Genomic DNA, 25,078 nt, shown 5'->3' with positions numbered 1-25,078 from the left:
GACACCCTCACATGTATTCCCTCTTAAATTGGCTCAGATCTCACACAGGTATATCACACCAGGTGCACATAATTAGTAGATCGTTACTCTGCATGTTGAATGAGGCTTGCCCTATTTAAACCTCAGACATTTAGTTTGGTGTGCTCCTGACTGTTGAAGTGAGAGTGAGCACCATGGTGAGAGCAAAAGAGCTGTCAGAGGACTTCAGAAAAAAGATTGTAGCAGCCTATGAGTCTGGGAAGGGATTTAAAAAGATCTCAAAAGATTTTGAAATCAGCCATTCCACTGTCCGGAAGATAGTCTACAAGTGGAGGGCTTTCAAAACAACTGCCAACATGCCCAGGACTGGTCGCCCCAGCAAGTTCACCCCAAGAGCAGACCGCAAGATGCTAAAAGAGGTCTCCAAAAACCCTAAAGTGTCATCTCGAGAACTACAGCAGGCTCTGGCTACTGTTGATGTAGAAGTACATGCCTCTACAATCAGAAAGAGACTGTACAAGTTTAACTTGCATGGGAGGTGTGCAAGGAGGAAACCTTTGCTTTCCAAGAGAAACATCGAGGCCAGACTGACATTTGCCAGAGATAAAGTTGACAAAGACCAGGACTTCTGGAATAATGTTCTTTGGACAGATGAGTCCAAAATTGAATTATTTGGACACAACAGCAGAGGACATGTTTGGCGTAAACCAAACACAGCATTCCAAGAAAAGAACCTCATACCAACTGTGAAGCATGGAGGTGGAAGTGTCATGGTTTGGGGCTGCTTTGCTGCAGCAGGACCTGGTCAGCTCACCATCATAGAATCCACGATGAATTCTACTGTGTATCAGAAGGTGCTTGAAGAACATGTGAGACCATCAGTTAGAAAATTAAAGCTGAAGCGGAACTGGACCATGCAACATGACAATGACCCAAAACATACTAGTAAATCAACCAAAGATTGGCTGAAAAAGAAGAAATGGAGAGTCCTGGAATGGCCAAGTCAAAGTCCAGATTTGAATCCCATTGAGATGCTGTGGGGTGACTTGAAAAGGGCTGTACGTGCAAGAAACCCCTCAAACATCTCACAGCTGAAAAAGTTCTGCATTGAGGAGTGGGGTAAAATTTCCTCAGACCGATGTCGAAGACTGGTAGATGGCTACAAGAACCGTCTCACTGCAGTTATTTCAGCCAAAGGAGGTAACACTCGCTATTAGGGGCAAGGGTGTCCTATCTTTTTCCTCAGTTAGAATAGGCATTTTTGTAGAATGACATTTACAGAAGATCTTGAAAAGACTTTTCTTCAGTTTTCTTTGTTTAGTCGGATTACTTTAATCTCTCTGTATTGTTGAAACGGAGATGAAATAACCTTTTATTAAAAATGTTACAAAAAACCACATGCTTTCAAAGGGTGTCCTAATTTTTTCACATGACTGTTTATCAAACATTGAAAGCACCCCCCCCCAGTATATCAAACATTGAGAGCACCCCCCCCCAGTATATCAAACATTGAGAGCGCCCCCCCCCCCAGTATATCAAACATTGAGTGCACCCCCCCCCCAGTATAATAAACATTGGTGGTGCAGTGGGCAGTGCCAATGAGGGTTAAAAAAAAATATATAATTAACTCACCTCCTCCAATTGATCGCGTAGATGCCGGTCTCCTGTTCTTTCTTTAGGACCTGTCAAAGGACCTGTGGTGACATCACTGTGGTCATCACATGGTACATCATATGATCCATCACCATGGTAATGGACCATGTGATTAGCTCAGTGACGTCACCACAGGTCCTGAAGAAAGAACAGAAGACCGGCAGCTGCGCGATCAATTGTAGGAGGTGAGTTAATATTTTTTATTTTTTTTAACCCTCATTGGAACTGCCCACTGCTCCTCCAATGTTTATTATACTGGGGGGGGGGGGGGGGGCGCACTCAATGTTAATACAAATACAGGAGGCGGGTGCCGGAATGAAATAGCCTCCTTTTCATGTGAACCAGACTCCCTCCCCTCTTCAGAGCAGGGGGTGCCTGGTTTAATGCTCGGGTTCTCCTATTGACTTCCATTGTGCTCGGGTGCTCGTTAGAGCACCCGAGCATCCCAAAGTGTTCTACTCGAGCACCTGAGCACTTTGGTGCTCGATCAACACTATAGGTCATCAATATCAGATTCTCGGAAAACCGTATTAATGCATTATATTAGGTGTAGGAATTTATCATTGTTAATTAGATGAATAATTTGTATAGGGGGATGGAAGATTACATACTACATAATTCCCAGTGCTTCCCAGTAATACAAATACAGGAGGCGGGTGCCGACCTCTATGATAGGGGGCTGCGATCAGCGGCAGTTAACCCCTCAGGTGCCGCTCCCTGTCATAGAGGTCGGCACCCGCCTCCTGTATTTGTATTACAGGTCAGTTTTCTTCATTGGTGGCGCAGTGGCGACAGCCCCTCCCCTCCTCCTCCCATCCCTCTTCTTATTGGCGGAGGCGGCGGCAGCAGCAGCAGCACAGGGGGGAGGGAGAGAGCCCCCCTTGCCTCTATGGAAGCGCCAGCCCTGCCTAAAGTTAGTTGCGGGCCGGCGCGGGGGGCCCCTAAGGACTCGGGGGCCCGGGGGCAATTGCCCCCCTTGCCTCTATGGAAGCGCCGGCCCTGGTAAGATGTGAGGACTTCATACACACCACACATGTCTACATCCACTCGTAATGCAAAAACTGCACCAACCAACGTATGCATGTACATAAGCACTGGGAATTATGTAGTATGTAATCTTCCATCCCCCTATACAAATTATTCATCTAATTAACAATGATAAATTCCTACACCTAATATAATGCATTAATACGGTTTTCCGAGAATCTGATATTGATGACCTATAGTGTTGATCGAGCACCAAAGTGCTCAGGTGCTCGAGTAGAACACTTTGGGATGCTCGGGTGCTCTAACGAGCACCCGAGCACAATGGAAGTCAATAGGAGAACCCGAGCATTAAACCAGGCACCCCCTGCTCTGAAGAGGGGAGGGAGTCTGGTTCACATGAAAAGGACAGAAATTGATGGAAACGCCACTGAAATGGTTCGGGAACAGCATGGGGAGGATGTCTGGATGCATCTTGGACTCCCAGGTCGCTGCTGGCAACCATGTTGTCCGAGTAGTACGCCACTTTTACAGACTGACAATAATATGCACTAATAAAGTGCAAGTGCCGCCAAAATTTACAAGGAAGAGGCACTCCGATACAACCTGTATATCACATAAAGGAGGGCCTCATTCACATTGTGGTACAATTGTTCAGGTAGTGGGACTCCTACACTCATAAAGCCTATGCACTAAGTGAAAGGGCTGCCAGAAATTACAAGGAACCGGGACTCCAATACACCCTTTATTACACATAAAGGAGGGCATCACACAGCCTTGAAAAATTATGATTGATGGCCTAAAACATTAGGGGTGAGGGCCCGCTGCTGAGCTGACCCTCTAAAACATTAGGAGCGAGGGCATCCTAATAAGCATGTTGATATGATGGAGGAGGAGGAGCATAGGGAGATTAAACCATATGCCCTTTTTTGTGGTGAAAGAGGTGCATGGGAATACAGTGTATTCAATACACCATAAAAGCCACATTTAGAGTGCCTTTATGTTCAGTCGCTTTCCTCTGGTGGAGTAGAGAAGTCAGGGGCAATCCAGGCCTTGTTCATTTAGATAAAAGTCAACCGGTCAGCATTTTCAGTTGACAGGCGGATGCGCTCATCTGTTATGATGCCACCAGCAGCACTAAATACCCGCTCTGACAAAACACTGGCGGCGGGGCAGGCCAGCACCTCCAAGGCGTAGAGCGCCAGTTCGTGCCACGTGTCCAGCTTGGACACCCACTAGTTGTAAGGCACAGAGGGATCATTGAGGGCGCTGACACGGTCTGCTATGTACTCCTTCACCATCTTCCAAAACTTTTCTCTCCTTGTGACACTAGGTTGAGGTTGCTGGCGGGGTGTCATAAAACTGTCCCAGGCTTCGGAGAGTGTTGCCCTGCCTCTGTTGGAACTGCTGTGTGTTCCCCTCATCTCCCCTCCTCGGTTGCCCAAGGAACTACGTACTCTGCTGCCAGCGTTGTCAGCTGGTAGTTTTTGGAGCAATTTTTCCACAATACCTTCTGGTATTGCACCATTTTCCAGGTCCTGTCCACCACAGGAATGAGAGATGAGAAGTTCTCTTTGTAGTGGGGATCGAGAAGGGTGAACAACCAGTAATCGGTGTTGGCCAAAATGCGCACAACGCGAGGGTCACGGGAAAGGCAGCCTAACATGAAGTCAGCCATGTGTGCCAGAGTCCCAACAGGCAAGACTTCGCTGTCCTCATCAGGATGATGAATCTCAATCTCCTCATCTTCTTCCTCCTCTTTGGCCCATCCACGCTGAACAGATGGAATAAACCTGCTGTGGGTACTACCCTCTGTAGCGGAGGCAACCGTCTCCTGCTCCTCTTCCCCCTCATCATCATCCAATTCGCCCTGAGAAGACGAACTGAGGGTGGTCTGGCTATCACCCTGTGTAATGTCTTCCCCCATTTCCACTCCTTCCGTTTCAGTACACACAGAAGTGGGATGGTGACGCTCACCATCTGTGTTGATTCCTCAAAGTTGCGTAAAACCTCACAGAGGTCAGACATCAATGCCCACTCATCGCTTGTGAAGAGCGGCAGCTGACTGGAAAGAAGACGACCATGTTGCAGCTGGTATTTCACTACTGCCCTCTGCTGCTCACAAAGTCTGGCCAACATGTGGAACGTAGAGTTCCAGCTTGTGCTCGCGTCGCACATGAGTCGGTGAGCTGGCAATTGCAAGCGCAGCTGTAGATGACTTTCGGAAATGGGCACACACAGGGTGCACCTTCACCAGTAGCTCAGGCAAATTGGGGTAGGTTTTGAGAAACCGCTGAAACCACTAAATTGAACACATGGGCTAGGCATGGGATGTGTGTGAGCTTGCCGAGCTCCAAAGCCTCCACCAAGTTACGGCCATTATCAGACACAACCATGCCTGGTTGTAGGTTGAGTGGCGAGAGCCACATCTCAGTCTGGTCTCTTATCCCCTGACACAGCTCTGCGGCGGTGTGCTGTTTGTCCCCTAAACAGATCAGTTTAAGCACGGCCTGTTGCCGCTTCCCCACTGCAGTGCTACACTGCTTCCAGCTACTTACTGATGGCTGACTTATGCTGCAAGATGATAATTCAGAGGTGGAGGTGGAGGAGGAGGTGGAGGAGGCGAAAGGGGGGGGGGGGGTTGCAGCCACTAATGTAGGTGGTGGCAGAAATCCTGATGGAAGTAGGGCCCGCAATCCTTGGTGTCAGTAGCACCTGTGCCATCCTAGGGTACAACTCACTCCCGGCCTCCACAACGCTCACCCAGTGTGCAGTCAGGGAAATGTAGCGTCCCTGGCCAAAAGCACATGTCCGTATGTCAGTGGTTAAGTGGACCTTCCCTATAACTGCGTTGGTTAGGGCACGGGTGATGTTACGGGACAAGTGCTGGTGTAAGGCTAAGACAGCACACCAGGAAAAATATTGGAGGCTGGAGACTGAGTAACGAGGGACGGCTGCCACCATCAGGCTGCGGAAAGCCTCAGTGTCCACAAGCCTAACTGGCAACATTTCCAGGGCCAGCAATTTGGAAAGGTGCGCATTTAGTGCTATGGCCTGTGGGTGGGTGGCTGGGTATTTGCGCTTTCGTCCTAAGACCTGGGGTATGGACATCTGTACTCTACGCTGGGACACAGAAGTGGATGTTCTAGCTGATGGTGCTTGCGATGGTCCAGTTGCATGGCGGGAGGCATCCGGGCCTGCGTCTTGGTCAGGGGATTGGCCAGCACGGAACACAGGGGAAAAGGAGGCAGTGGTGTGAGCCGTAGACACTGGTTGTGGACCCAGGCGTTCGGTCCCCCTATTAGGGTACTTTTCATGCCATGTGGCGGATCATGCTGGTGGTGGTGAGGTTGCTAGTGTTCACGCCCCTGCTCATTTTGGTACGGCACAGGTTGCAAATGACAATTCTTTTATGGTCTGCACTTTCTTCAAAAAAGCGCCAGACTGCGGAACACCTAACCCTTGACAAGGGATGTGTGGCCCGCCTTCTCCCTTTTGCTACCCCACTGCCTCTTCCAGCCTGTTGCAGTGCTGTGGATCCCTCCCCCTCTGTACTGCTGTCCTCGCTCGGCTTGCCACCTTCCCAAGTTGGGTCAGTGATTTCATCGTCCACCCTCTCCTCTTCCACTTCCTCACTCTGCTCATCCTCCTGACTTGTTGACCTAACAACAACCTCACTTATTAACAACTGTGTCTCATCCTCATCATCAACCCCTTGAGACACTAATTATTGCCGTTGACTTATTGGCAACTGTGTCTCATCATCCACCTCGTTAAACACTAATTGCCGTTCCCCACCGTCATCTTCTTGTAACTGTGGATGCTCAAGAGTTTGGGAATCAGTGCACACAATCTCCTCATGTCCCTCTGAAGCGGGCTTGGCGGGAGGCCCAAATGAAGGAATGGCGCTGAAAAGAGCTCCTCGGAATATTCAAGGTGGGATCACTTGTTTGCCAAGACTCTCCATGGTGGGAGGAAGGAGGATCAGGGTGAGGATTCTGTTGATCAGACTCTTGGCTACTGAGACTGGACTTCGTGGAAGACAGGGTGGTGCTTAACCGACTGGAAGCATTATCTGCTGCAATCCAACCGACCACCTGGTCAGTTGGATTGCAGCAGATAATAAGTTTATAATTAGTCAGCAGTCTTTAATATAGGTACATTTGTGAGCACCAAAATGACTCACAAAAGTGAGTACCCGTGCAGAGCCAGCACGTGTGGTAAAACACCAAAAAAGAGAAAATAGGGCTCGCACTAAATAGTATTATGAATATATAAATTTTATTAGTGTCTCCATATGAGACAAATTACAATTACAACACATAGGAAACAATGGATGGTGAAAAATGAGCACACAGAATGACATGGAGCACGACCAAATTACTAAAAATGGCAAATAGATACAAAAATGAGTATATAGATATAGCACTAGGTGTGCATGTAAATCAAATAGAATGTTAGTAATACATATAATCAGGCAAAGCTATACAGGCTAGGTAATGATATCATACATAGTGAAACCAAAGTCTGCATATAAAGTGACCAGTGCACATAGTCAGAATAGATATATAGCCAACGCTGAGTAAATCATTATAACGCCATAAACCAACTACCTGTATAGTGCTCCAGCAACCCCGACGCACGTTTCACGCAAGGCTTCTTCAGGGGGAAGTGTGTGTTCCCCACACACTTCCCCCTGAAGAAGCCTTGCGTGAAACGTGCGTCGGGGTTGCTGGAGCACTATACAGGTAGTTGGTTTATGGCGTTATAATGATTTACTCAGCGTTGGCTATATATCTATTCTGACTATGTGCACTGGTCACTTTATATGCAGACTTTGGTTTCACTATGTATGATATCATTACCTAGCCTGTATAGCTTTGCCTGATTATATGTATTACTAACATTCTATTTGATTTACATGCACACCTAGTGCTATATCTATATACTCATTTTTGTATCTATTTGCCATTTTTAGTAATTTGGTCGTGCTCCATGTCATTCTGTGTGCTCATTTTTCACCATCCATTGTTTCCTATGTGTTGTAATTGTGATTTGTCTCATATGGAGACACTAATAAAATTTATATATTCATAATACTATTTAGTGCGAGCCCTATTTTCTCTTTTTTGGTGTTTTATAGGTACATTTGTGTAATACCAGTTGGAGTATGCCACTGCACAGTCTGACACTGGTAGCACTGATTGGATATTGTCAGATTGTACAGGGGCACACCCCCAACCAGTAACACCCAGCTGGACCTTTTCTGCTTACTATTGAAGCATGCATAATAGAAGAATGGGACAACATGGAGTTATATGACAAGATGCTACAGAATTGCTATTCAATTGGGAATACAAGTAGCTACTTGTCAGGAGAGATGAGAGGACCTCTTTAATTTTCCAGGTAGTTTGAGTTTAGGGTTTAACCCCTTCCCTACATCCACCGTACATGTATGGAGGATGTCAGGTCTTATGGCACCCAATCAAGAGGGTAGCGAGCGTCATGGCTACCGGGTGCCTGCTGTTTCATACAACAGACACCCGCGGCTAATGTCAGCGATTGGTAATGCTGACCGCAGATACTGAACCTCTCAGATGCCGTGGACAAATGTGACCACCGCGTCTGAGAGGGCTAAAACCTGGAAGCGATCACCTCCCCCTGGCGAGGATTCAGGAAGGAGTTCCATTGAATTAATGACCCTGTACTAGGCTTCCTGGCTCATTACTTGTATATTACAATTCAGGCCAGCAGGTGGCAGCAGTGAATTGTAATATAATGATTTCTGTATAGAATAATGGATGATTGCATGTTGTGGTCCACTTGGGGACCTGAAAAAAAGGTTTTTAAAAAATATAAAAAATAACATCATGGTCATTGCCGCGTGCGAAAATGTCTGTACTATTAAAATATTTTAAAAAAACTTTATGGTGAATGGCGTAACAAAAAAAATGGCTGATTCTCCGTTTTTGCATCACTTTACTTCACAAAAAATTTAATTCAAAGTGATCAAAAAGTCATACACACCTCAAAATGGTATTAGCAAAACTACTACAGATCCTCCTGCAAAAAATTAGCCGTCACACATCTCAGTAGACATAAATATAAAAATGTTATGGGGGTCAGAATATGACGATGAAAAGAAAAAATGCATTTTTTAAACGTTTTTATTATTTTTTTAATATTAAAACGCAAGAAAAACTATACAAGTGTGGTATCCCTGTAATCGTACTGACCTGGAGAAGTCAGTTTTACGGCATACTGAACGCAATAAAAACAAAACCCATAAAACTGTGGTGTAATTCTGGTTTTTTTCCAATTCCACCCCATTTGGGATTTTTTTTTTCCAGTTTTCCACTACAGTGTATGCCATATTAACTGGTGGCATTAGAAAGTACAACTTGTCCTGCAAAAAAACAAGCCTTCATATGGCTATGTGAACGGAAAAATAAAAAAAGTTATGGCTCCGGGGAGGCAGGGAGCAAAAACAAAAACACAAAAATGGAAAATAGCTGTTTCAAGAAGGGGTTAATGTAGGCGATTTTATACAGTATGTAGCTAAAATGCTATTTTAAATTGATGCAACATCTTTATAGGAGTCAGGGCTCTATGTTTTTTCAGATACAGAGCTCCAGATGTCCTCTATTCTTCACACAGCCATAATACAATTCTGTTCCCCCGCTGTCACCACTAGGGGGAGCTCACTGCAAAGGGATTTATACAGCTCCCACTGAACGTACAGTGAACTCCCCCTAGTGGTGGTAAAAAAAGATGACATTTCTCATTTAATTTGGTTTCTCATGAAGGGCTCAAAAAATGGGTTTCTAGGTACTAGGAGATGCACAATATTTTACACATGATTTCACTTCACCTAGTACAGGACGTATATTCTTTCGTGCATCACATAATGTTTCCAGTTTTATAGAGAGGTAATAATATGATCCTAATCAAGTAACCAAATACTGCGAGGGATCTGCTTTGACTACATTTACACGATATATGATGCCTTCTTTTGTTGCTTATAACAAAGGGTCTGCTTATCTACCTGACGTTATTTATTTGCCCGGATAAGCCGTACGATATTTACTCAGCGACTGCAAATAGTCTGTGACGAGTGTAACAGTGTATCACTAATTAGAGCGAAGGTTTTACCTGTGCTGAACCTGAACTTGTGGGGGAATTGCATGTCCAGCAATTCCCTCATAATCTAATCCCTAGCCTCAGTCCCTCTTTGAACAGGAGTGTTATGACCACTAGGTAAAATTACCTGTTATTTGGTCACCATAGGTTGGTATTATATGAGCACTGTATGGCGTGTCTAAGCAATGCTGTAATATGGTAGCAGCTGTATAGGGTAAGTCCAGAACCCCAGGCACGACATATGCACCTCCTATGATTGATTCTACATTTTACCTTGGCTCCTCGCTATGTGCAGTACGTGACTGGTACCCAGACGCTTAAAGGGGTTGTCCGGGTTCGGACTTGAACCTGGCCATAACCTCTTTTTCACTCATTCAGCTTGTCGAGGTGGAGCACTGGAGCATTACTTGCTCTGATGCTCCCCTACCGGTGATGTACGGACTTCACAGTATGCTAGGCCAAGACTTCCGCCTAGCAGTGATCCCGGTGACATCACTGGCACAAGTGGGCGGGCTATAGCGCTGCCCTAGGCTAGATCACTGCTAGGCGGAAGCAGGGGTGCACCTAGCCTTTCTGCTGCCTGAGGCGAAAACTGAAACGGCCACAATGAAAGCGCTCGTTGCCCATGGCCCTTCCGCTGCCCCCTTCTTGCCCCTACCTGGTGCTGCCTGAGGCGATCGCCTCACCTGGCCTCATTGGTGGTGCGCCCCTGGGCGGAAGCCTCTGCCTAGAACAGTTTGGATGCAAACAAAACAGACCTTGCCCTGCATGATGCAAGCGCAGGGCAAGGGGAAGCATCGGAGCAGGAAATGGACACGCTAAATGAGTGAAGAAGAGATTATGTCCAGGTTCAGGTCTGAACGGGTATTCCACATGTTAAAAGTTATCACAGGATAGGGGATAACTATTAGATCGCTGGGGCCCCTACCGATCACGAGAACAGGGACCTCCTGGAGCCCCTGATGTGACCGGAGTGGCAGGTTGGGCATGCATTCTGCCACCCTAATCATCTCTATAGGAGTTTTGGAAGTAGCCAGGCGTTGGAACTCCAGTAGAGAAGAATGGAGCAGCAGTGAGCATGCTCGACCTGCCGCTCCATTCGTTTTGGAGTGCTTCGAGTGGTAGAGGTTACCTGTTCTCATGATCATTGGGGGTTTCCAGTGGTAGGACCCCCACTGATCTAATAAGTGCCCCCTATCCTGTGGATAAGGGATAACTATTAACAAATGGAATAGCCCTTTAAACATAGGGAATAGATAGGATGCAGGTGCACACTGTCTCTGGAACCTCAGGGGATCCAAAAGGTCCTTCTGCCCATATGAGGAAAGCGGTGATATTACTTTCACATTGGTCCCCCTCCCCATTGAGGCTCACAATCTAAATTCCAAACTAATCCATGTGTATGTTTTTGGAGAGTTAGGAAACTGGAGAACATGGAGGAAACCCAGGAAAACAATAGGAGAACTTACAAACTCCATGCAGATGGTATCTTTGGTCAGATTCGAACCCAGGACCCCAGCACTGCAAGGAGCCAGTGCTGACCACTGAGCCCACACGTCTGTGAATCCCTAGCCTAGACAAGGCCACTTTCACACTTGTGTTGTTGTTCTCCGGTGGTTCCGGCGGAGGATCTCAATACCAGAAAAAAAAACATTTCCGTTTAGTCCTCATGCATTCTGAATGGAAAGAGATCCGTTCAGGACGTATCAAGATGTCTTCCGTTCTGGCAGCATTCCGTTTTCTGTTTTGTGACCAGACATAAAACCGCTGCAAGCGGGAAAACGGGAAAAAAACGGATCCGGCACTGAAAACAATGTAAGGCCTAGTTCACACGAACGTGTACACGGCCACAGTTCCGCGTGCATTCCGCATCATGGATGCGGACCCATTCACTTCAATGGGTCCGCAAAACCGGAATTGCGGAACGGCCGCACGAAACGGGACCCCTCGGAAGCACTACGGAGTGCTTCCGTGGGGTTGCGTCCTGTACTTCCGTTCCGCAAAAAGATAGAACATGTCCTATCTTTTTGCGGAACGGGCGGATCGCGGACTCATTAAAGTGAATGGGTCCGCGATCCGATGCGGCTGACCTACGGCCGGCGATCGTGCATTGCGGCCCGCAGCACGGTCACGGGTCACACACGTTCGTGTGAACTCGGCCTAAGTCAATGGTGACGGATCTGTTTTTAATGGAGCCTACTGTACTTTCAATATATTTAGTGACGGATCAATTTTTTTCCGTTTTGATTTCACACAACCGCATCCTAACGGAACGGATGCCTCCTGATGTGCAAAATTAAAACGGATCCGTTAAATTCCGATATTGAGATCCTTTGCTGGACCTCAGTACTGGAATTAACAATGCAAGTGTGAAAGTAGCCTAAGGGCTCATGCACACGACAGTATGCCCTCCGAGACATGCGGTCCGTGAGCGGGCCATGTGTCCCGGAGCAGCATTGATCGTGCGCACAGGCGCGCACAGCATCAAAGATTACAATGATGCTGTGCACGTCGGGCCGCCTGCAGGGATATTGTCCCGCACTCATAATATCATATGAGTGCGGGACAATAGCACTCACATGGCCGCCTCACAGACCGTATGTCTCGGAGGGCATACTGTCGTGTGCATGAGCCCTAAGACTCATGATATCTGGAGAAGTTAAGGGTTTGTATTTGGGCCCTGGAGTTTATTAGCCATGCAGCACTTACGGTTGTGGATCATTTTGCATTTGCTCTGGGACAAACTGTATGACTTCATAGATGGTGCCGTTTATGTCCTGGACTTGCAGAGAATTTGAAGCCGACGTTATTACCTGTGCAGAAAAAAATACAAATGGTGAATTTAAGGAGGTCAAATTGGTAAAAATGACATAAGAAGATGACAGTATTTATGATGCTATAGGCACGCAAATATCATGCATCTTATATTCCGGACATATTCAGAGCTGCACTCATAATTCTGCTGCAAACTTTCAGACTGTGAGTCCTCAAATCTCCATGGTTTCCCTTGCTGGTTCTCCAGAATTAGAAATGCTCTTTGAGCTGCTTTCCTCGCGTCCTGAACAGGGGACACCTCCCCACCCCAATTCTAATTACACAAAATTCTCTAATGGGGTATTAAAGGGGTTCTTCGGGCTTATAATATTGATGACCCATCCTCAGATCATGGGGGGTCTGACACCCGGCATCCCCGTCGATCAGCTGTATGAAGGGAGGGCGTGCACGCAGTGCTCACGTGCTGTCTCCCTTCTCTCTTCCTACTTGCCATAGACATAGCAGCAGCGAGCAGGAAGAGAGACAGGAGACGGCACGAGCGTACTTTGTGCCCCTTCCCTTCATATAGCTGATCGATGTCGGACCCCGCCAATCTGACATTGATGACCTATCCTGAGGATAGGTTATCAATATTAAAAGCCTGGAGAACCCCTTTAACCAGACAGCTCCTTCAAAACAGGGCATCCATGCTAATCCTGATGGCACTGTTTTTGGAAGAAAGCAGCCAAATTTTTCTAGCCTTAGACATTGCCTTTAAGATACCCATTCTGCACTTGTATATTACGTATATGGATGATATTGCGGAGAGTTTTCCATTCAGGAACTGCCCTCAGCCGCAGCATACAGCATTGCCCTATTTATTGGGTGTCACAAAATTCCTTGATCTGCTTTGTGTCTCGGGGGTCGGTGTATTTTTTAAATTCTTATGGCAGATTTTATCATTTATGTTAAACTATCAGGAATTGGAATTTATGGATGGAGCCACCAGGAGGGGGCGCACTGCTACAGCTGAGAAGGGCTTCCTCTGTTTGTAAAACTGTCATAAAGGATGCTTGGAATGGAAATGTATTAAGTACGTAATGAAAGCCACAATCGTCTGCCGGAATTAGATGCAGCCCCCTCATCTGCACTGTATAAATATCTCATCTTGTGATGTATCACAGATTCGGAGAGAAAGGAACACTAAATGGTAAAAGTAACCAGGAGATAAACTCGCCCCCAATGTTTGTCAGTCTGCAGGATTTTCTGCACGGGCCTGAAACAAAGAGTCTTGTAAAAATCCTTCAGAGAACACAGGGGTTACTGCGAGGTATTCGGCGCAGGCGCAGTGAGGAAGCCAGCAGCCAGCGAGCGTCCTTCCCTCACTGCGCCTGCGCCAAATACTGAATGGGATGGCGCAGGCATGAAATTTTAGGCAGGGCCGGCAGGTGGAGACCAAAGCTGGCCTGGCCCTGTCAATCAAGAGTAGAAGGGAGTGGAGAGAGGTGGGCGATCGGAGCCTCTAGGAGCAGGTGCAACGCCTACCCTGATCCTAGAGGCTAATTAGCATATAATAAAAGATATAATTGCACAAAAACAGGGGCACACTGAAAAAAAAGAACAGCAAATTCAGGTGACATTTGCACATGTATAATGTCAGCCTGTTTAATAGTGAAAAGTGTGGTGACAGAAACCCTTTAAGCTGGTAGCTCGGGGGGTGTGTCCTTTCTACTGCAGATGGTGGCAGTTGTAGGATAGAACTGAGCATGTGCGTCCACCTCAGTGAGGTGGACAGAGAAATTGAAAAGAGAGCAAACAGCAGGTGGCGCTATACAGACAGAGCTCATTGAAAAACTCAGCGGCTATACAATTTTTTTTGCTATGTGCAATTACAGAAGTATTCAGTTCCAGGTTCTGGTTTGAAAACGATAGAATATTTTTCATGGGGCAACCCCTTTAATTTTTCCTTTTTGGGGACTATGGGGCGCCATCATTTCTGTGCATATCCATGTATTTTCTTATTCCATTTTCATACTGAATGGTATGGTATCTAAAGACTAGGGGGGCAGCCAGAACCTCCGCTTAAGAACCAAACATAGGTTGGATTTTTCCCAATCTGTTTCTATTGATTCCACGGAGATAAGCGGCGTCAAATGCTATCCATAGAGATGCTATCTAAACATACCCTGTGTGGTGCCAAAGAATCCGGTAAAGACACAAACTCATAGATCCCAAAATCATTGATGGCATCTTCATGTCCTGGAAGAAACAGAAGGATAATTATACAAACCTTAAATGTGAATACCTCTCTAATACCCCGTAGACAATAAACCCAATATTTGGCTAAAATTTCTAAAATCTCTGCTCCATTGGGACACAGCTGTGATCAATGACATTAGCTTGTCTGTATTATCTAACCGGAGTCTGAGGTAGTCATAAGTATGGCTGTTCAGTCTCTACCTCATGCTTTACACTGCAGCTCTTCCTGTCCTTGATTATTATTTTTTTGTATATCAGCCCAAGCTCACCAAGAACAAAATAGCTTGCCAGCAACTAAATCACCAGTGTGAAAAAGATTACTGCTGACTGCCGGACATAAATTGAAAAGAAAAAAGAAAGTGTCGAGATGGAGGGGGGGGGGGGGGGCTGCCTTATATAAACCACTGAGTTTATTTAGGATTTTTTTTTTTATAGAAATTCACTCTCACCAAAGCTTCAGTCTATACAGAACAGAATCGACTAATATAATCCAGGACAGCATAGTTGCCAACAGTCCTGATAATAACAGAAAATTGGAAATTCAGGATGTCAAACGTGGGCGGGGTTTATGTAAGCCCCACCCAGAAGTAGCTGTTCCTTGGGGGGAGGGGTTGTCAATTCTGGGGCAGGGCTTAAATTAACCAGCAATAATATTGGTAAGTTTGCCATAGTAACGGTGTTGCTAGTTCTACAGTATATTTGGTGGTTCTGGGTAGTGAAGGGGTCAGGCATATTGTCTCTGGTGGCCTGAGGTGTTGAGGGGGTAATGGGTACATCCCTATTGGTTTAATTTGATCATTTTGCTTTATATGCCCTAAAATATGTTAAAAATTTATTCTAATTAACTTCATTCCATATCTTTCTAGGGGTTAGAGTTGTGTTTTTCTATTTCACATCTCCAGATCCTCCACTATTCTTTACACAGCCATAGAGCTACAGTGTTCCTAAAAAAAATTTTTTCAAAACATTTGATCACTGGGGGTCCACTGTCTCTCCTCGCTGCAAGAGAAGGACCCAAGACAGGCTCGTAGGACCCTAAGCAGCAACTCTGTGTGAATGCTTCTTTCTCCTTGTTCTTGCAAGCATTGGAGGTCTCAGCGCTCGGACCCTCACCAATCAAAGCCTTTCATATGTCCCCATGATATTTTGGCTGCCGGCAGCCACCACTAGGGGGAGCGCACTGCATACAGATATTTATGCAGAGCGGATACCAGGAACAGGATGTATACATCTGTAGACAGCGAGCCCCCTCTAGTGGCAGCTGCAAGCAAACAGAACTTCATCATTTAAAGGGAGTGTGTCGCCAGTGACATATCTATGTAACTGAGGGCAATGTCAAATCGGTTTTCCTTGTCTGATTACAATGCTGCCTTTGGTTTGTATATCTGCAGTTCCCCTGCAAAGAAATTCAGTTTTTTGGCAATATGCAAATGAGGCTTTAGTGAAACAAGGGCGTCATCATTGCATTCAAGCCGCTATCCTCTTTGTTGATAGCCTCTCCCTCAGACTGATTGAACAGCGCCAGGCAGTAGGGACATAATGCAAAGAAAAAAAATAGGGGTCAGTCAGCAAATCCCAGTGTGCAGGTGCAAGTCGCCAAAAACAAACACAAGGCAACAGCGCTCTGCAAACACAAATAATTAAGTAACTACAATAGTGCCATACTCACTATAGAAAATGTACTACTGCTAATGCTGCATTATAAATGTGAGAGTCTTGGCAAATACATTTCATACAAAATAATTTGTGCCTGTCCGCCAACGACAAGGCGATTTCTTTAGGACACTAAATACTACCAATTGGCCCAATTGGCCTCCATTAAAGGAAGGCTTATTTTAACCGCCTCCGGACCGCCTAACGCAGATGTGCGGTCCGGAGGCGGCAGCCCTGCGCACGACGACGCATATACGCGTCATCTCGCGAGGGCTGGGATTTCCTGTGAACGCGCGCACACAGGCGCGCGCGCTCACAGGAACGGAAGGTAAGCGAGTGGATCTCCAGCCTGCCAGCGGCGATCGCTCGCTGGCAGGCTGGAGATCAGATTTTTTTAACCCCTAACAGGTATATTAGACGCTGTTTTGATAACAGCATCTAATATACCTGCTACCTGGTCCTCTGGTGGTCCCTTTTGTTAGGATCGACCACCAGAGGACACAGGTAGCTCAGTAAAGTCGCACCCAAACACTACACTACAGCCCCCCCCCCCCCCGTCACTTATTAACCCTTTATGAACCCCTGATCATAGAAACATAGAATGTGTCGGCAGATAAGAACCATTTGGCCCATCTAGTCTGCCCAATATACTGAATACTATGAGTAGCCCCTGGCCCTATCTTATATGAAGGATGGCCTAATGCCTATCCCATGCATGCTTAAACTCCTTCACTGTATTTGCAGCTACCACTTCTGCAGGAAGGCTATTCCATGCATCCACTACTCTCTCAGTAAAGTAATACTTCCTTATATTACTTTTAAACCTTTGCCCTAATTTAAAACTGTGTCCTCTTGTGGTAGTTTTTCTTTTCTTAAATATGCTCTCCTCCTTTACCGAGTTGATTCCCTTTATGTATTTAAAAGTTTCTATCATATCCCCTCGGTCTCGTCTTTCTTCCAAGCTATACACGTTAAGGTCTTTTAATCTTTCCTGGTAAGTTTTATCCTGCAATCCATGTACTAGTTTAGTAGCTCTTCTCTGAACTCTCTCTAGAGTATCTATATCCTTCTGGAGATATGGCCTCCAGTACTGCGCACAATACTCCAGGTGAGGTCTCACCAGTGTTCTGTACAGCGGCATAAGCACTTCACTCTTTCTACTGCTTATACCTCTCCCTATACATCCAAGCATTCTGCTGGCATTTCGTGCTGCTCTATTACATTGTCTTCCCACCTTTAAGTCTTCTGAAATAATTACTCCTAAATCCCTTTCCTCAGATACTGAGGTCAGGACTGTGTCAAATATTCTATATTCTGCCCTTGGGTTTTTACGCCCCAGGTGCATTATCTTGCACTTATCCACATTAAATTTCAGTTGCCAGAGTTCTGACCATTCTTCTAGTTTTCCTAAATCCTTTTCCATTTGGCGTTTCCCTCCAGGAACATCAACCCTGTTACATATCTTTGTGTCATCAGCAAAAAGACAAACCTTACCATCGAGGCCTTTTGCAATATCACTTATGAAGATATTAAACAAAATTGGTCCCAGTACAGATCCCTGTGGAATCCCACTGGTAACATTACCTTGTTTTGAATGTTCTCCATTGACTACAACCCTCTGTTGTCTGTCACTCAGCCACTGCCTAATCCACTCAACAATATGGGAGTCCATGCTCAATGACTCAATGATCACCCATGATCACCCCATATAAACTCCCTGATCACCCCCTGTCATTGATCACCGCCCTGTCATTGATCACCCCCCTGTCAGGCTCCGTTCAGACGTCCGTATGATTTTTACGGATCCACGGATACATGGATCGGATGCGCAAAACACATGCGGACGTCTGAATGGAGCCTTACAGGGGGGTGATCAATGACAGGCGGGTGATCACCCATATACACTCCCTGATCACCCCTTGTCATTGATCACCCCCCTGTCATTGATCACCCCCCTGTAAGGCTCCATTCAGACGTCCGTATGATTTTTACGGATACATGGATACATGGATCGGATCCGCAAAACACATGCGGACGTCTGAATGGAGCCTTACAGGGGGGTGATCAATGACAGGCGGGTGATCACCCATATACACTCCCTGATCACCCCCTGTCATTGATCACCCCCCTGTAAGGCTCCATTCAGACGTCCGCATGATTTTTACGGATCCATGGATACATGGATCGGATCCGCAAAACACATGCGGACGTCTGAATGGAGCCTTACAGGGGGGTGATCAATGACAGGCGGGTGATCACCCATATACACTCCCTGATCACCCCCTGTCATTGATCACCCGCCTGTCATTGATCACCCCCCTGTAAGGCTCCATTCAGACGTCCGCATGTGTTTTGCGGATCCGATCCATGTATCCATGGATCCGTAAAAATCATACGGACGTCTGAATGGAGCTTTACAGGGGGGTGATCAGTGACAGGGGGGTGATCACCCTGATCACCCCCTGTCATTGATAACCAACCTGTAAGGCTCCATTCAGACGTCCGCATGTGTTTTGCGGATCCGATCCATGTATCCATGGATCCGTAAAAATCATACGGACGTCTGAATGGAGCTTTACAGGGGGGGTGATCAGTGACAGGGGGGTGATCACCCTGATCACCCCCTGTCATTGATAACTCCCCTGTAAGGCTCCATTCAGACGTCCGCATGTGTTTTGCGGATCCGATCCATGTATCCATGGATCCGTAAAAATCATACGGACGTCTGAATGGAGCCTTACAGGGGGGGTGATCAGTGACAGGGGGGTGATCACCCTGATCACCCCCTGTCATTGATAACCCCCCTGTAAGGCTCCATTCAGACGTCCGCATGTGTTTTGCGGATCCGATCCAAGTATCCATGGATCCGTAAAAATCATACGGACGTCTGAATGGAGCCTTACAGGGGGGGTGATCAGTGACAGGGGGGTGATCACCCTGATCACCCCCTGTCATTGATAACTCCCCTGTAAGGCTCCATTCAGACGTCCGCATGTGTTTTGCGGATCCGATCCATGTATCCGTAAAAATCATACGGACGTCTGAATGGAGCCTTACAGGGGGGGTAATCAGTGACAGGGGGGTGATCACCCTGATCACCCCCTGTCATTGATAACCCCCCTGTAAGGCTCCATTCAGACGTCCGCATGTGTTTTGCGGATCCGATCCATGTATCCATGGATCCGTAAAAATCATACGGACGTCTGAATGGAGCCTTACAGGGGGGTGATCAATGACAGGGGGGTGATCAGGGAGTCTATATGGGTGATCACCCCCCTGTAATTGATCACCCCCCTGTAAGGCTCCATTCAGACGTCCGCATGTGTTTTGCGGATCCGATCCATGGATCCGTAAAAATCAAACGGACGTCTGAATGGAGCCTTACCAGGGGGGTGATCAATGACAGGGGGGTGATCCGGGAGTCTATATGGGTGATCACCCCCCTGTCATTGATCACCCCCCTGTCATTGATCACCCCCCCTGTAAGGCTCCATTCAGACATTTTTTTGGCCCAAGTTAGCGGAAATTTTTTGTTTGTTTTTGTTTTTGTTTTTTCTTACTAAGTCTCATATTCCACTAACTTGTGTCAAAAAATAAAATCTCACATGAACTCGCCATACCCCTCACGGAATCCAAATGCGTAAACATTTTTAGACATTTATATTCCAGACTTCTTCTCACGCTTTAGGGCCCCTAAAAAGCCAGGGCAGTATAAATACCCCACATGTGACCCCATTTCGGAAATAAGACACCCCAAGGTATTCCGTGAGGGGCATATTGAGTCCATGAAAGATTGAAATTTTTGTCCTAAGTTAGCGGAAAGTGAGACTTTGTGAGAAAAAAACAAAAAAAATCAATATCCGCTAACTTATGCAAAAAAAAAAAAATTCTATGAACTCGCCAGGCCCCTCATTGAATACCTTGGGGTGTCTTCTTTCCAAAGTGGGGTCACATGTGGGGTATTTATACTGCCCTGGCTTTTTAGGGGCCAGAAAGTGTGAGAAGAAGTCTGGGATCCAAATGTCTAAAAATGCCCTCCTAAAAGGAATTTGGGCACCTTTGCACACCTTTGCACACATCTGGTATCGCTGTACTCAGGAGAAGTTGGGCAATGTGTTTTGGGGTGTCATTTTACATATACCCATGCTGGGTGAGAAAAATATCTTGGTCAAATGCCAACTTTGTATAAAAAAAATGGGAAAAGTTATCTTTTGCCAAGATATTTCTCTCACCCAGCATGGTTATATGTAAAATGACACCCCAAAACACATTCCCCAACTTCTCCTGAGTACGGCGATACCAGATGTGTGACACTTTTTTGCAGCCAAGGTGGGCAAAGGGGCACATATTCCAAAGTGCACCTTTCGGATTTCACCGGTCATTTTTTACACATTTTGATTGCAAAGTTCTTCTCACACATTTGGGCCCCTAAAATGCCAGGGCAGTATAACTACCCCACAAGTGACCCCATTTTGGAAAGAAGACACCCCAAGGTATTCCGTGAGGGGCATGGCGAGTTCCTAGAATTTTTTATTTTTTGTCGCAAGTTAGTGGAATATGAGACTTTGTAAGGAAAAAAGAAAAAAAAAGAAAAATCATCATTTTACGCTAACTTGTGACAAAAAATAAAAAATTCTAGGAACTCGCCGTGCCCCTCACGGAATACCTTGGGGTGTCTTATTTCCAAAATGGGGTCACTTGTGGTGTAGTTATACTGCCCTGGCAATTTAGGGGCCCAAATGTGTAAGAAGTACCTTGCAATCAAAATCTGTAAAAAATGGCCTGCGAAATCCGAAAGGTGCACTTTGGAATATGTGCCCCTTTGCCCACCTTGGCTGCAAAAAAGTGTCACACATCTGGTATCGCCGTACTCAGGAGAAGTTGGGGAATGTGTTTTGGGGTGTCATTTTACATATACCCATGCTGGGTGAGAAAAATATCTTGATCAAATGCCAACTTTGTATAAAAAAATTGGAAAAGTTGTCTTTTGCCAAGATATTTCTCTCACCCAGCATGGGTATATGTAAAATGACACCCCAAAACACATTCCCCAACTTCTCCTGAGTACGGCGATACCAGATGTGTGACACTTTTTTGCAGCCAAGGTGGGCAAAGGGGCACATATTCCAAAGTGCACCTTTCGGATTTCACCGGTCATTTTTTACACATTTTGATTGCAAAGTTCTTCTCACACATTTGGGCCCCTAAAATGCCAGGGCAGTATAACTACCCCACAAGTGACCCCATTTTGGAAAGAAGACACCCCAAGGTATTCCGTGAGGGGCATGGCGAGTTCCTAGAATTTTTTATTTTTTGTCGCAAGTTAGTGGAATATGAGACTTTGTAAGAAAAAAATAAAAATAAAAAATCATCATCATTTTCCGCTAACTTGTGACAAAAAATAAAAAGTTCTATGAACTCACTATGCCCATCAGCGAATACCTTAGGGTGTCTACTTTCCGAAATGGGGTCATTTGTGGGGTTTTTCTACTGTTTGGGCATTGTAGAACCTCAGGAAACATGACAGAAAGTCGTGCTCAGAAAGCCAGAGCTGCTTCAAAAAGCGGAAATTCACATTTTTGTACCATAGTTTGTAAACGCTATAACTTTTACCCAAACCATTTTTTTTTGCCCAAACATTTTTTTTTTATCAAAGACATGTAGAACTATAAATTTAGCGAAAAATTTATATATGGATGTCGTTTTTTTTTGCAAAATTTTACAGCTGAAAGTGAAAAATGTCATTTTTTTGCAAAAAAATCGTTACATTTTGATTAATAACAAAAAAAGTAAAAATGTCAGCAGCAATAAAATACCACCAAATGAAAGCTCTATTAGTGAGAAGAAAAGGAGGTAAAATTCATTTGGGTGGTAAGTTGCATGACCGAGCGATAAACGGTGAAAGTAGTGTAGTGCCGAAGTGTAAAAAGTGCTCTGGTCATGAAGGGGGTTTCAGCTAGCGGGGCTGAAGTGGTTAATTAGTGCACATATAAAGCTGTAGCCTGCTCTCTCTGAATTTAATGGAGGCCATTTGTCACCAGGAGAGGTAAAATATAGGGTGGGCTCAGCATGTATGTGGAACCTGCATTACCTGAATTTAATGGAGTCCAGTATGGCACCAGAGGAGGTAGTGTTTAGTGTAGGTTCCTGTCTTAAAGAGATCACCTTGTTGTTGGCGGACAGGCACAAATTATTTTGTACAAAATGCATTTTCCAAGAATGTCACACTTATAACGTAGAATTTGCATTTGTACATTTTCTACTGTGAGTATGGCGTGATTGTATTTACTTTAATATTTGTGTCTGCAAAGCATTGTTGCCTTGTGTTTGTTTTTGCTTCAGTAGGGAGATAATGTTGCATATTGCTAAAAAATAAAAAAAATTTGCAGGTGAACTGTGGGAAATGAAGGTGATGAAAAACAGTTTGACACTGCCCTTGGTTACAGAGAGATGTCAATGGTGACAGATTCCCTTTAAGTCTATGGCTATGGGGGCTCAGTTGTCTTTGGGAGTGTAACCTTGGAGTGGCTGGCTGGTCTTTATTAGCATCTTTTTAACCTTTTGAAGAAGTGACTAATCAGTAGTGGTCAGTGACTTCTTTAATCCTGGTTAGATTACAGGGGTATTCCGGTTGGTAAAAGTTAAAAAAATAGGTCTTTTTTCTACTGTCGCACACCGCCCTGCATGTGCCTATGGGGAAATGGCTTTACCTGAATAGATCGGAGTCCTTCTGTATTCTGTAGAAGGCCTGTAATTGTAAAAAGAGATATGGATTGTGTTTATTGTCAAAAAATACATAAAATAATAAAAGTCACATATAAAGAGAAAATGACGTCATACCTCCGGGGCTGCAGCTTCCACTGGATGGCTGAAATAGAAAGAAGAGGCTCAGAACCAGACTAACACCAATCTTACTTCCTAGCTGCAGACATTTCTATTCTGTGCAGCAGATAGTTATAGGATTTCCATCAGTATAGTAGTAAATCACAGGTGAGGATGATAAATAAGGTTTGCTCCAATTACAGCACTTCAACCACTTAGATGCTGCAGTCAAAAGCAACAGCGGCATCTAAGTGTTTAGACAAAGGTTAAACAATTTATTTTTTAGTTTAAAGGGGTTTTTCCATTTGGGACATTGATGTCATATCACTAGGATATGCCATCAATATCAAATAGGTGTGGATCTCACTCCTATCTCCAGAACGGGACCCCCAAAGAGAACAGAGAGCAACTGCGCATGCGCGACCACTCTTTGCTCACCGCTGACCTGGCTATATCCAACAGTCCCATTGTCATGAATGGAGAGGTGGCCGCACTTGTGTGGTGCGCTCTCCATTCACCGCTACGGGGCTTCCAAAAATAGCTGAGCCAGCTATATAACTCCCATAGGGGTGAATAGAGAGCAGTATGCGCGGTGTGCTCTCCTTCACTTCGGGGGCCCTGTTCTCTAATAGGACCAGGTCCCAGATGTGGGACCTGCACCTATATGACATTGATGGCATATCCCTCCAGATGGGAATATCCCTTCAAGAGGAAAATAAAAATACAAAGTAAAAAAAAATCTAAGTTATTTATAACACATGGCGAAAGCCCTAGGGGGGGAAAAAAAAAACTAAAAAGCAATTCCAGAACTGCTGTTTTTGTTCACAGCGCCTCCTAGAAAATAGAATAAAAAGTGACTAAACAGTCCCGTGTACCTCAAAATGGCACCTGTGAAAGCTACAACAAAAACTACTACAGCTCAACAACAACAAAAAGTTATAATAATATGGCGTCTTAGTCTAGAAAAATGGTAATTAAAAAACAAAACAAAAACAGCATTTATCTTTGATATCACCTAAATTGTACTGACCTTCAACATAATGACAACATGTTATTTATGACGTACAGTAGATGGCACAAAGGTTAAAATGCGGAAAACAATGGCAGAATTGCTCTTTTTTAATTCCATTTCCCGCAGAAAGAGTTAATAAAAGTTAATCAAAAAGTTATATCTGCACTGAATTATGAAAAAAATAATAATAAAACTCATCGACGGGAAATGCAAAGAATTATGGCTTTCAGAAAGTGATGAGGAACAACCATTGTCAAAGATGTTCTCAATGTCCTTGTCGTTGCCTCTTCTGTAGACTATACTCAGCACAGGACACAGAATCGAGACAAGTGGACTATGCGACATGTATTCAGCAGAGCCGGTTTTGTAGAACACATGGGGGGGTCACTTCACTTTTGTGGCGTATATCTGGCGCAGATTCTGTTGCACGCCATGTTGCGGGAGAATCTGCAACTTCTTCCCACCTGACACCAGGTCTAAAAAAAGGGGATTTTGCGGGGGCTGGGAAGGAGACGGGTCAGCAGGCCCATCTCGTTAATCATTTCCTACGCCTGTTTTACTGGCACATGATTGGGGGGCATCCATGGGGGCACTTGTTACTGGCACATGATTGGGGGGCATCCATGGGGGTACTTGTTACTGGCACATGATTGGGGGGCATCTATGGGGTACTTGTTACTGGCACATGATTGGGGGGCATCTATGGGGACACTTGTTATTGGCACATGATTAGGGGTATCTATGGGGCACTTGTTACTGGCACATGATTAGGGGGCATTTATGGGGGCACTTGTTACTGGCACATGATTGGGGGGCACCTAT

The 25,078-nt window shown here is 45.4% G+C and overlaps 1 protein-coding gene across 1 annotated transcript in view; it reads right to left on the bottom strand.

The window, feature by feature from the left end:
- Positions 1 to 25,078, bottom strand: part of HEPACAM2 (HEPACAM family member 2) — a 121,247-nt gene that overhangs the window by 4,541 nt on the left and 91,628 nt on the right. The window contains exons 6-9 of the mRNA XM_044293993.1: positions 23,263 to 23,290; positions 23,133 to 23,170; positions 14,696 to 14,769; positions 12,466 to 12,569 (exon numbers count right to left, since the gene is read on the bottom strand). Coding sequence (XP_044149928.1) covers positions 12,466 to 12,569; positions 14,696 to 14,769; positions 23,133 to 23,170; positions 23,263 to 23,290 — 244 coding nt within the window. The remainder of the gene's footprint in view (positions 1 to 12,465; positions 12,570 to 14,695; positions 14,770 to 23,132; positions 23,171 to 23,262; positions 23,291 to 25,078) is intronic.

Source organism: Bufo gargarizans, chromosome 5, assembly GCF_014858855.1.
Source record: "Bufo gargarizans isolate SCDJY-AF-19 chromosome 5, ASM1485885v1, whole genome shotgun sequence".
Lineage (NCBI taxonomy): Eukaryota > Metazoa > Chordata > Amphibia > Anura > Bufonidae > Bufo > Bufo gargarizans.
This window is presented reverse-complemented; position numbering and strand designations above follow the sequence as displayed.